Below are 12,811 nucleotides of genomic sequence, written 5' to 3'. Positions count from 1 at the left end.
ACAGGATGCTACAAACTCCTCCTTTCTTCTACTAAACTTAAAAATATCTCACACTCCATCTTTTGCTTGTGTAAGCGTCGGCCGATTGCGCGAAGAAACAAACTGATTTGAATTTCACCGATTGTCGTCCCAAATCTTTACGTTCGGGGGGTGAGATTGGTTGCACTGGTGCGCGTACTGGCATATTGATTTGTAAAGATCTGCCGATGTCGGTAGTCGGTGGAATTCCCCTATGTCGGTGCTACTGTATTCGCGATAGTACAAAACGAGCTGCTCTTCTTTGAAATTTTTCGATGTCTCTGCCAGTCCTATTTGGTAAGGATTCCACACTGCACAGCAGTTCTCTAACAGAGAACGGACAAGTGTAGTGGAGGGAGCGTCTTTAGTGCATTTGTTACTTCTTCAATAATGGGCATTATGTGGTTCGCTTTCCCCACAACATTATCTATGTGATCGTTTCAACTTAAGTTGTTCGTAATTGTAATCCCTGGGTATTTAGTTGAACTGACAACCTTTAGAGCTGTATTATTTGCCGAGTAACCGAAATTTAGCGGATTCCTTTTAGTATTTGTATAGATGATCTGAGCACGTAACATCCTTTGAACATTTAGGAGTAACTCTATAAAAGCAGCGTAAAATGACTTGAACATGCAAAATCGGTTACAGGGAAGGCTAATGCCTGACTTAAAGTTGTTGTCTGACTGTGTAAAGGATATCGCTAACAAGAGGCAGGTCGAACTATTACTATGGTACTGCTCCAGCACTTCTTCATGAAATATGCACGACAGCAGACACCGGATGTTCGCTGCGATGACCGTAACACGTCAGTATAGGCAGTGCGAAATTGCAAACGAGATGCTCTGTGAAGTTATATGAGAATCTTCATAACAAAAATGAAACTCGTTAAAGTAAATTTAACGAATCCGCTTTCGAAGAGATTGTGCTACCACAAATATACATCCTGTGTAGGTATCATTAGTCAGTACGCAAGTGGAATAGGAAAAAGAACAGATAATATTGATACAATGTACACTGTGCCATGCGCTGTACAGTGGAGTATTTATGTACATGTAGATGCGAAAGCTGTGAGGAACATAGTGGTGAATAAAGCATTAGGTACTTACCACGAAGCTATCGTCCGAGTTGAAGATTTCTGGGCTGTAAGGCTGAGAGTGGCGGAAGGCCGCAAAGGAGCTGACTTCCGACGGGGAGGCCAGAGGGTCGTGGATCTCGTTTGCAGAGTACGGCAGGCTGGGGCCGGGGTAGTAGGTGCCGTCGTCCGGTCCGAACTGCTGTGGAGCGTAGCCGCCATCGTGGCTGAAGCTCGGCGGCGAGTAATCCAAATTGCTGCCATACGAGTCGGGAGGGGAGAACGGCTGCTGGGGGACACCCGGAGGTGGATACGGCGCTGGGGGCGGAGCAGGTGGATACGGTGCCGGCGACGGGGGAGGCGGAGGTGGTGCAGGTGGCTCCGTGGACGGCTCCAGGGGCACAGCCTGAGGGTAAGGCGCCTCCGGGCGCTCTGGGACCTCGACCTCCTGCTCCTGTGACACCACCTGTTCCTCCATCGGGGGTGGAGGGGGCTCGAGGGGAGGGGCGTACGTGGCGCTCGGTGGGCCGTAGTTGGGGCCGGGCGGACCGTAACCGGGGCTAGGCGGGCCGTAGCCGCTGCCGTGCTGTGCCTGGGGCAGAGGGTACGGCGAGATCTGGATCTGGAGCTGGGGGATCACTTGCGAAGCGTGGTACGCGACGGCCGGTTCCGGCTTGGAATCGGGCTCGGGAGGAGGAGACCGCGGAAGCTGATCTGCGCCGTACGGTGGAGGGCTGTACACCGGTGCACCGTACTGTGGCGGCGGAGGCGGCGGGTGAGGAGGATATTCGTAGGGTGCAGAGTACGGTACCGGGCCGTCCGCGTAGTGCGTGCCGGTGTCCTCTTCCGGGGGGCTGGCTCCGTTCTGAGGGTAACGTACGGACACGTAAGGCTGACCTCCGGCGACGGGCTGGAAGATGAACTTGGGGGGCAAGCCGAAGCCGAAGAGCCCGGTCTTGATGGGGATCGGGGGCAGGCCGGGGAGCGCGGGCAGTGCCGAGGTGTCCAGGTAGGCCCCCGGCGGGGGCGGCGGTCCGGCCGCGCCCGGCTCCTCCTCCTCCTCGTCCTCGAAGCCCAGCAGTCCGCTGACGAAGCTCGGCAGCACTGTCTTCAGGCCCTCCTTCACGAGTTCCAACGGGCCGGGAATGAAGGAGAAGGGGCTGAACAAGCTGAAGGGTTCCTTCTTGCCCGATTTAATCTTTTGCAGCTTCGAGATGGCGCCCAGCACCGCCAACTTCTTGGGCAGCAGGAGGAGCGACCGCTTGGAGATACGTTGCGGCGACCTCCGCACGCGGTTGGGGTCGAAACCCCGGCCGACGGCCAGCGACGTGCGGAAGCCCACCGGCTTGGAGTGCTTCAGTTGCTGTAGCACGGGCAGCAGCGAGGATACCGCCTGCACCGCCTGCAGTTTCTTGTTGATCGGGCCGGAAGCACTCTCCAAGAGGCCGGACAGTGATCCCAGCGCTTCGAGGGGCGAGCCCCCGCTGGCGTCGCCGTTGCCGCTGCCTCCGAGTTTGCCGCTCTTGAGGCTGACCAGGTTGTTGATCAGTGGGAGCAGCGAGATGAGCGCGGACAGGGGGCTGCCGCCGCCCCCGCTGTCGCCGCCGCCCAGCAGCCCCACGAGGCCGCCCAGGTCGTCCAGCACCGAGAGGTCGGAGCTGCCAGAGCTGCCCTCGGAGCTGGACTCGGACTTGGTGTCGCTGTTGGAGCCACCTTCGGGGGCGGTGAAAGTGTCCGAGGTGGCACTGAAGCTGGCACCCGCGGGCGGCTGGTAACCAGTCACCGGGTACTGCGGGGGTCCGTACGCCGGCGGGCCGTATGCCGGTGAGTAAACCTGCCAGCAAAGCGGAGACAGGACGCGACATCTTCATTCACTCTATTACAACATCACATAAATTTAAAACTTTGAACATAGCTGCCAAGGTTCGGTCACAAATATACAGGGTGTTACAAAAAGGTACGGCCAAACTTTCAGGAAACATTCCTCACACGCAAATAAAGAAAAGATGTTATGTGCACATGTGTCCGGAAACGCTTAATTTCCATGTTAGAGCTCATTTTAGTTTCGCCCACCTACGCTACGTTATCATGGTTTCATACGGGATACTCTGCCTGTGCTGCTAGAACATGTGCCTTTACAAGTACGACACAACGTGTGGTCCAAGCACGATGGAGCTCCTGCACATTTCAGTCGAAGTGTTCGTACACTTCTCAACAACAGATTCGATGACCGACGGATTGGTAGAGGCGGACCAGTTTCATGGCCTCCACGCTCTCCTGACCTCAACCCTCTTGACTTTCATTTATGGGGGCATTTGAAATCTCTTGTCTACGCAACCCCGGTACCAAATTTAGAGACTCTTCGCGCTCGTATTGTGGACGGCTGTGATACAATGCCCCATTCTCCAGGGCTGCATCAGCACATCAGGGATTCCATGCGACGGAGGGGGGATGCGTGTATCCTCGCTAACGGAGGACATTTTGAACATTTCCTGTGACAAAGATTCTGAAGTCACGCTGGTACGTTCTGTTGCTGTGTGTTCCCATTCAATGATTAATGTGATTTGAAGAGAAGTAGTAAAATGAGCTCTAACATGGAAAGTAAGCGTTTCCGGACACATGTCCATATAACATATTTTCTTTCTTTGTGTGTCAGGAATGTTTCCTGAAAGTTTGGCCGTACCCTTTTGTAACACCCTGTATATCAAAATTGACCAGGTTTCGACGCTACTTACGAGTCACATATTGAAGAAGATCTAAGCAGGAAAGTCGACGTCATGACGTACTGTATCTTTTTCCACTCGGTACAAACTTTAATTTTATTAATGTATTATACACTTAATATGTTTTAGAACAGTTAGTCTAATTCTGAAGACGACGCTCATAGTAGCGTCGAAACCTGGTCAATTTTGACTTAATATTTGTGACCGACTGCTTATTTGTTCTTATATCACATAAATTTGTTCAGAAGAATACACAATGTTGTTCATTCATCCAGCACAGGTGAGGGGACAAACAGTAAACCCTGGATTCTGTAAAGTATCGAACTCTCGTGTATAAAACAGCTCAAACTTTTTATTACTTTACAAATGAGTTAATATGTTAAATATTTGACATTAAGCTTGTAAGATAGAAAAAATTTTTAAAGCATCGAAATTATGTTTAAAGTTCCTCAGAAGTTGCCAAATGCTTGAATGCTGGATCAGTATACTCTGGGTAATTTGCGCTCCGTTTTAAGTAAAAGCTAGTTTTTGGGAAATCCTAATGTTTATGACATCATATCTCCCTGAAGTATGCATGTACAATTATAAATTTTTTCAGGTACATTCAGTGATAATGTACCTGAGGGAGCTATGGCCCGGTTGGTGTTATGGCGCATATTTTATTGTGAGCTTCATAACCGTAGCTTCCGGTAGATAGGAGCGAAACGCACTGTAGGAAGTTTCCAAGAGTTAGGACGTTTGGAGGAGTGGGGAACAATGTGGCCTTGAGTGTAAGCCATGCTGATTACGTATCAATAGATCGTTCCCTTCCAGGTGATTTATAATGTTTGAATTCAGTATATGCTCCAAAACCCTACTGCAAACCGAAGTCAATGACATAGGTCTGTAGTTCGATGGATTACTCCTACTACCCTTCTTAAACACTGGTGCGGCCTGCGCAATTTACGTGTTTTAGTTATGTGTTCCATTCATGCTGCGAAGTTTGCTGTAAAACACTATGTCTGTTGAGGGAGAAATGACAACATCGTCAAGACTTCTTTCTGCTTCGGCACTAACAGATAGAAAGTTAAAATTTACGTCCGATACTAAAGTCTTCGGTCCTTTGGCCATGTAAAAAACTTTAAGCTTCTATGTCAATGCAATCAAAGGGTATGCCATTTACGTTACATATTCTGATACTCGAAAACCTATAGATTAACTTCCTATGTACAGAATTACGTTCGTACGGAAGGGACACCTCAGAGAGCGAGTCCTACTTGCACTTGACCGGATTTTTGAGCTACTACAACTTATAGAGAACCGGCAGTTGAGGCTGACTGCGGAACGATCCTGCCTCCGCCAACGTACATTTCGCGTAAGGAGTACGAAGATAGACAAGAGAAATTAGAGCTTATACGAAAGCAAATACATAGTCGTTCTTCCCTCACTCTTTTTGCGAGGGGAACAAGAAACAAAAACGACTAGTGATGGTGCAATGTAACCTCCGCCATGCACAATACAATGCTTATGGAGTATGCTTGTAGATGTAGATGTACCTCTTTTCATACACAACTTATTTATATCTAAAAAATTGACTAGGTATTTAGAACCGTAGATTAAAGAGGCAAAAATTAGAAATTATTAGAAAATACAGAATTTATTAAGAACCTCGTAAGTGGTATACCAGGAAACTGACTGGTTCTAAGCGCCAGTAAGAACATTTTTTGTTTCAGTTGTCATTAATACTGAGGCACTATGTTTTACTCGTACAGAAATATAGTAGTAGCGCTTTACGTACTGCAGTAGTAGGCAACGGAAACTGTTTGACACATCTTTTAACCTTTTCGCGAGAAAATAACAAAATTAAATTCAAGAAAAAGTCTCTCAGTATTGAGTCCAGTCTCGGGATCTGATGCTGCTAAGTTTGCTGTAAAGCGCCATGTCTGTTGAGGGAGAAATAACAACATCGTCAACAGTTCTTTCTGGTTCGGCAGTAACAAACATGGCTGGTCTTTCAGTTGAAATAATGCATTGCGTACGTCAGCCACGGTCTTTCCTCCTTTTAACACACTGGCATTTTTTCATTCTTCTGTGTAAGACTGAATTTGGACATCTTACTTGCCAGCATTGACAATAATGTTCTAACAGCATCTTTAAAATCAAAGAAGTCAATTGCATGCACTGGAATGACATAGCCTTAACTGACTCAACAAAATTGTGTGAATCTTGCGGAATAAAGCCCATGCTCACCTTTCTTCGTTTCTCTACAACTGCAAAATCATCATCCTAGTATAAAGACATTTTATTGATACAATTACGCAGGGGACTCGCAGCTAGTGAGTACGTGGCTGGCAACCACGAGGCCCCGAGCTCAGTCCTGGCATTGCTTCCACTTACTTGCGCCAGGCTCCTCACTTTTATCTTTCCTGTCTGGCCATCCTCAGCCAACTCTTGTTTTTTCCGACCCTGACGCTATTAGGTTTCGAGGGCTAGGCGTCTTTCTTTTCCCAAACCTATAGTCCCTCTGGTACGGGGCAGCAGCGCGCACCAGTATCGAACTGATGCACAGAGCAAATGATGCTTCAGATGGATCAAGATCGAAGACTCATGGGCGAAACCAACCATAGTCTGATTTTAATACCTACTCCAAATTTTTCTTCTGTTTCCTTTACTGCTTGCTCAATATACAGATCGAATAACATCGGGGAGAGGCTACAACCCTGTCTCACTCCCTTCCCAACAGCCGCTTCACTTTCATGCCCCTCGACTCTTATAACTGCCATCTGGTTTCTGTACAAATGGTAAATAGCCTTTCGCCCCCTGTATTTTACCCCTGCCACCTTCAGAAATTGAAAGAGAGTATTCCAGTCAACATTGTCAAAAGCTTTCTCTCAGTCTACAAATGCTAGAAACGTAGGTTCGCCTTTCCTTAATCTTTCTTCTAAGATAAGTGGTAAGGTCAGTATTGCCTCACGTGTTCCCATATTTCTACGGAATCCAAACTGATCTTCCCAGAGGTCGGCTTGTACCAGCTTTTCCATTCGTCTGTAAAGAATTAGTGTTAATATTTTGCAGCCATGACTTATGAAACTGATAATTCTGTAATTTCACATCTGCCAACACCTGCTTTCTTTGGGATTGGAATTATTATATTCTTCTTGAAGTCTGAGGGTATTTCGCCAGTCTCATACATCTTGCTCACTATATGGTAGACTTTTGTCAGGACTGGCTCTCCCAAGGCTGCCAGTAGTTCTAATGGAATGTTGTCTACTCCCAGGGCCTTGTTTCGACTCAGGTCTTTCAGTGATCTGTAAAACTCTTCACGCAGTATCGTATCTCCCATTTCATCTTCATCTACATCCTCTTCCATTTCCATAATATTGTCCTCAAGTACATCGCCCTTGTATAGACCATCTATATACTCCTTCCACCTTTGTGCTTTCCCTTCTTTGCTTAGAACTGCGTTTCCATCTGAGCTCTTGATATTCATACAAGTGGTTCCCTTATCTCCAAAGGTCTCTTTAATTTTCCTGTAGGCAGTATCTGTCTTACCCCTAGTGAGATAAGCCTCTGCATCCGTACATTTGTCCTCTAGCCATCCCTGCTTAGCTATTTTGCATTTCCTGTCGATCTCATTTTTGAGACGTTTGTATTCCTTTCTGCCTGTTTCATTTACTGCATTTTTATATTTTCTCCTTTCATCAATTAAATTCAATATTTCTTCTGTTACCCAAGGATTTCTATTAGCCCTTGTCTTTTTACCTACTTGATCCTCTGCTGCCTTCACTACTTCATCCCTCAAAGCTTCCCATTCTTCTTCTACTGTACTTCTTTCCTCCATTCCTGCCATTTGTTCCCTTATGCTCTTCCTGAAACTCTGTACAACCTCTGGTTTAGTCAGTTTATCCCGGTCCCATCTCCTTAAATTCCCACCTTTTTGCAGTTTCTTAAGATTTAATCTACAGTTCACAACCAATAGATTGTGGTCAGAGTCCACATCTGCCCCTGGAAATGTCTTACAATTTAAACCCTGGTTCCTAAATCTCTGTCTTGACATTATATACTCTATCTGATACCTTTTAGTGTCTCCAGGATTCTTCCATTTATACAACCTTCTTTTATGATAGAACGGATAGAAGCACCAAGTTAAAATTTACGTCCAATACTAAAGTCTACGGCCCCTTGGCCATGTAAAAAATTTAAGCTTCTATGTCAATGCAACCAAAGGGTACCCCATTTACTGTTACGTATCTTTATACTCGGAAACTCAATGATCAAAACCTATAGATTAACTACCTACATACAGAATTAAGTACGTACGGAACACTCAGAGAACGAGTCTGCTTGCACTTATCCGGTTTTTTCTTATGAGCTACTACAACTTGTTGTTGTGGTCTTCAGTCCAGAGACTGGTTTGTTGCAGCTCTCCATCCTACTTTATTCTGTGCAAGGTTCTTCATCTCCCAGATTTTTACTCTCCATGCTGCCCTTCAATACAAAATTGGTGATCCCTTGATGCCTCAGAATATTCCCTACCAACAGATCCCTTCTTCTAGTCAAGTTGTGCCACAAACTTCTCTTCTCTCCAATCCTATTCAATACTTCCTCATTAGTTATGTGATCTACCCATCTCATCTTCAGCATTCTTCTGTAGCACCACATTTCAAAAGCTTCTATTCTCTTCTTGTCCAAACTATTTATCGTCCATGTTTCACTTCCTGACACTTAAATCTATTCTCGATGTTAACAAATTTCTCTTCTTCATAAACGCTTTCCTTGCCATTGCCAGTCTACATTTTATATCATCTCTACTTCGACCATCATCAGTTATTTTGCTCCCCAAACAGCAAAACTCCTTTACTACTTTAAGTGTCTCACTTCCTAATCTAATTCCCTCAGCAGCACCGGCTTAAATCGACTACATTCCATTATCCTCGTTTTGCTTTTGTTGATGTTCATCTTATACCCTCCTTTCAAGACACTATCCATTCCATTCAACTGCTCTTCCAGGTCCTTTGCTGTCTCTGACAGAATTACAATGTCATCGGCGAACCTCAAAGTTTTTATTTCTTTTCCATGGATTTTAATACCTACTCCGGATTTTTCTTTTGTTTTCCTTACTGCTTGCTCAATATACAGATTGAATAACATCGGGGAGAGGCTACAACCCTGTCTCAGTCCGTTCCCAACCACTGCTTCCCTTTCATGCCCCTCGACTCTTAGAAGTGCCATCTGGTTTCTGTCCAAATTGTAAATAGCCTTTCGCTCCCTGTATTTTACCCCTGCCACCTTCAGAATTTGAAAGAGAGTATTCCAGTCAACATTGTCAAAGGCTTTGTCTAAGTCTACAAATGCTACAAACGTAGCTTAATCTAGCTTCTAAGATAAGTCGTAGACATGAAAAGTTTTCTGCAGGGCAGCGTCATATCAGCCTTCGGGTGGCGATAGCAACAACAACACCAGTGTGAAGATGGTTGGAGAGACTGACCTGCTTGGGTTCGGGTGGCTTGTAGGGCGAGCGGACGTCGACGACCTGGACGGGCCGGAGGTCGATGCCGTGGTACTTGTGCACCTTCCAGATGGGGTACTTGAGCGGGTCCGGCGCGCCGCCCTCGTCGTCGCCCCCGCCCAGAAAGCCGGTGAGTCCCGACAGCAGGTCGAGGGTGCGGCCCTCTCGCCGGGTCCCCTGCGGGCATCCGCCCACGCATTCCGCCTCCTGGCCGCCGCTGACGCTCGCAGCCAGCAGCACCGCACAAAGCAGCGCCTGCGGACAGCGCCACAACACACGTCACGCGACGGCTCTAACAACCAACAAGGCTAGCTAGTTACGTGTTCCATTGATCAATAGCACTGCAAAACCGTTATGATGTGCAACGTGTCAAATGCACAAGAAATGCGCACAGTAAACAAGGTTTTTTTTTACATTATAGTGTTGTACCTAAATATTACTATTATCTATCCCATTCTCTTAAATGGTACAAAGTGCATATATTATATCTCCAGATTTATTTACTCGTATCCAAGAATTCATCTGTGGTATATGTAAGTAGGTTTTTATATTGGTAACGCCACGTAGCGCTCTCTATGAAAATCACTGGCTGTGCTGTGTGCTGGTTAGCATTGTTGTAATATTCGCTATTGTAGTGCTGGGCAGTTGGCTGTTAACAGTAGAGATGGGTCGAGCTCGTTCATTCCCGTGAACTACTTCATTCATTTCACTCTTTGCCGTGAAGCGTTCGAATGAAGTAGTTCATTCATGAAGCACGGAAGCCTGGCGAAGTTGCCCAGTTCGCCGCTCAGCCGCGGCTACGCTCGCTTCGCCTCGCTCGTACAATAAAGCTTCGTAATACTTCATAATTTTACCAACGGATGGCCGAACTATACAGTAATGTGCAAGCAACGTTTTACTCTCTTACAGCGTCTGAGTTAACTTAAATAGAGCATGGTCGAAGGGGACAAAGGAAAGATAAACAAGGAAGCCTGTCACATATAAAGAATGTATTACGTTTAATCTTGCTCGACATTTTCTCATGAAGACCCCAAAAAAGTCTTTATCTGCCAAGTAAAACCTTTTTTGTTGTATTCATGGACTGAAAACTAGGGCTACCAACGAAATGCAGTCCAGTTTTATGTTCCTTTTAAAATTTAATCCAAAATAGAATGAGTATGTTTACCACTGTCATAAAGTCTATATACCTACGTTAAGTAATTATTCAGAAGTTTTCTTGTAGATTTTATTTTTGTTGAGAACAATAACACTCTAAATTCAAAACGTAAACTGTCACCTATAGTCATTGGTACGATTTCAGTTAAAATCGCTCTTTATTTTATTCGGAAAGCAGTTTTTGTGTCTGTTCACGTTTACACAATGCCTAGCAACTCGCAATCGCGTGAAAGTAGTGAAATTTGGGGTTTCTTCGCCGATTTAGGTGATGGGAAAGCAAAGTGCAACTGTTGTTCTAAGTCTATTTCGCCGCGCGATTCATCGACAGGCAGTAGAGGGAGGATTGAAGTGAAGGGAGAATGAGTGACGTAGCGCCGATGTAGTGGGGGAGGGAAAGGGGACGAGAGTGAGTGAACTAGAAAAAAGTTTGGAGTGTGCTATCTGTGAAGAGTTTGAAGTATCAGTTCATTGAAATTGAGTGGTTAGTTCACACTTCACTGGAGTGAAGCGTTCATTTGAACGACTCATTCACGAGCTCCCCATCACTAGTTAACAGCGCGTAGCGTTGCGCAGTTGGAGGTGAGCCGCCAGCAGTGGTGGATGTGGTGAGAGAAAGATGGCAGAGCTTTGAAAGAGGACGATGTGGACGTGCGTCCGTCAGAAAAAGGAAATTTGTAGGATTGGATGTCATGAACTGATATATGTATATTATGACTTTTGAACACTATTAAGGTAAATACATTGTTTGTTCTCTATCAAAATCTTTCATTTGCTAACTATGCCCATCAGTAGTTAGTGCTTTCATTAGTTTGAATCTTTTATTTAGCTGGCAGTATTGGCGCTCGCTGTATTGCAGTAGTTTGAGTAACGAAGATTTTTGTGAGGTGAGAGATTTGTGAAAGGTATAGGTTATTGTTAGTCAGGGCCATTCTTTTGTAGGGATTATTAAAAGTCAGATTGCGTTGCACTAAAAAATATTGTGTGTCACTTTAGTGTTGATCACAATAGGTAAAGAGCGAAATGTCTGAGTACGTTCAGTTCTGCTCAGCTGTTTGAAAATCAAATAATGTAAGAGGTTTATCAGACCAGTAATTCATTAATTTTTCTAAGGGGACGTTTCATATAGAAGGAGTTGTCAAGTAGGTATGATTTCAATTTGTTTGTGAAACTATTACTGCTGTCTGTCAGACATTTTATTTCATCTGGTAATTTATCGAAAGTTTTATAGCAGCATACTTTACCCCTTTTTGTGCCAAAGATAGGTTAAGTAAACGATAATGTAGGTCTTTCTTTTTTCTGGTATTGTAATCGTGAATGTCGCTGTTGATTTTAAACTGACCCATGTCGTTGAGAAAAAATTTAGTTACTGAGTAAATGTACTGTGAAGCAGTTGTAAGAATTCCTAACCTTTTAAACAGATGCCTACAGGATGTGCGACTATGAACCCCACACTTTATTCTAGCTACTTTCTTTTGAACAGTGAATACCTTTTGCCTAAGTGTTGAGTTGCCCCAGAATATCATTCTGTATGACATCAGAGAGTGGAAGTATGCAAAGTATGATAACTTACCAATTTCTACATCCCCAAAATTGGCTATTATTTTGATTGCAAAAGTTGCTGAACCTAATCGCTTTAGGAGATCCAAAATATCACTTTTCGAATTAAGATTCTTATCTAATTTAGTGTGCTCAACCCTGGCTACTGACTTCTTCTGATGTGTTATGTTTATTGAAGGAATTATACTTTTAGCAGAAAAAATTGGATGTACGTTGTTTTTTTTATAAATTTCATAGCAAGCCCATTCACAGAAAACCAATTAATAACTTTTCCAAAGACCTTATTTGTATCATTTTCTATCGGACTTTTTTTTACTGTATTAATAATTATGCTTGTATCATCAGCAAACAGTGTCAGTTCAGCATCTTGTTTCACATAAGAAGGGAGGTGATTCACATATATCAAGAACAGGAGGGGACCCATGATCGAATCTTGTGGAACACCTAATGTACACTACTGGCCATTAAAATTGCTACACCACGAAGATTACGTGCTACAGACGCAAAATTTAAACGACAGGAAGAAGATGCTGTGATATGCAAATGATTAGCTTTTCAGAGCATTCACACAAGGTTGGCGCCGGTGGCGACACCTACAATGTGCTGACATGAGGACAGTTCCCGACCGATTTGTCATGCACAAACAGCAGTTGACCGGCGTTGCCTGGTGAAACGTTGTGATGCCTCGTGTAAGGAGGATAAATGCTTACCATCACGTTTCCGACTCTGATAAAGGTCAGTTTGTAGCCTATCGCGATTGCGGTTTATCGTTTCACGACATTGCTGTACGCGTTGGTC

General features: G+C 44.9%; 1 protein-coding gene across 1 annotated transcript in view; it reads right to left on the bottom strand.

Annotated features, from left to right (window-relative positions):
* LOC126281900 (proline-rich protein 12-like) overlaps positions 1 to 12,811 on the bottom strand; it is a 53,610-nt gene that overhangs the window by 33,918 nt on the left and 6,881 nt on the right. Inside the window, exons 2-3 of the mRNA XM_049981223.1 lie at positions 9,281 to 9,556; positions 1,125 to 2,924 (exon numbers count right to left, since the gene is read on the bottom strand). Of these exons, the coding sequence (XP_049837180.1) occupies positions 1,125 to 2,924; positions 9,281 to 9,556 (2,076 nt within the window). The remainder of the gene's footprint in view (positions 1 to 1,124; positions 2,925 to 9,280; positions 9,557 to 12,811) is intronic.

Source organism: Schistocerca gregaria, chromosome 7 (assembly GCF_023897955.1).
Source record: "Schistocerca gregaria isolate iqSchGreg1 chromosome 7, iqSchGreg1.2, whole genome shotgun sequence".
In the NCBI taxonomy this organism is placed as follows: domain Eukaryota; kingdom Metazoa; phylum Arthropoda; class Insecta; order Orthoptera; family Acrididae; genus Schistocerca; species Schistocerca gregaria.
Note: the sequence above shows the minus strand (reverse complement) of the source record. Positions and strands in the feature narration are given on the sequence as shown.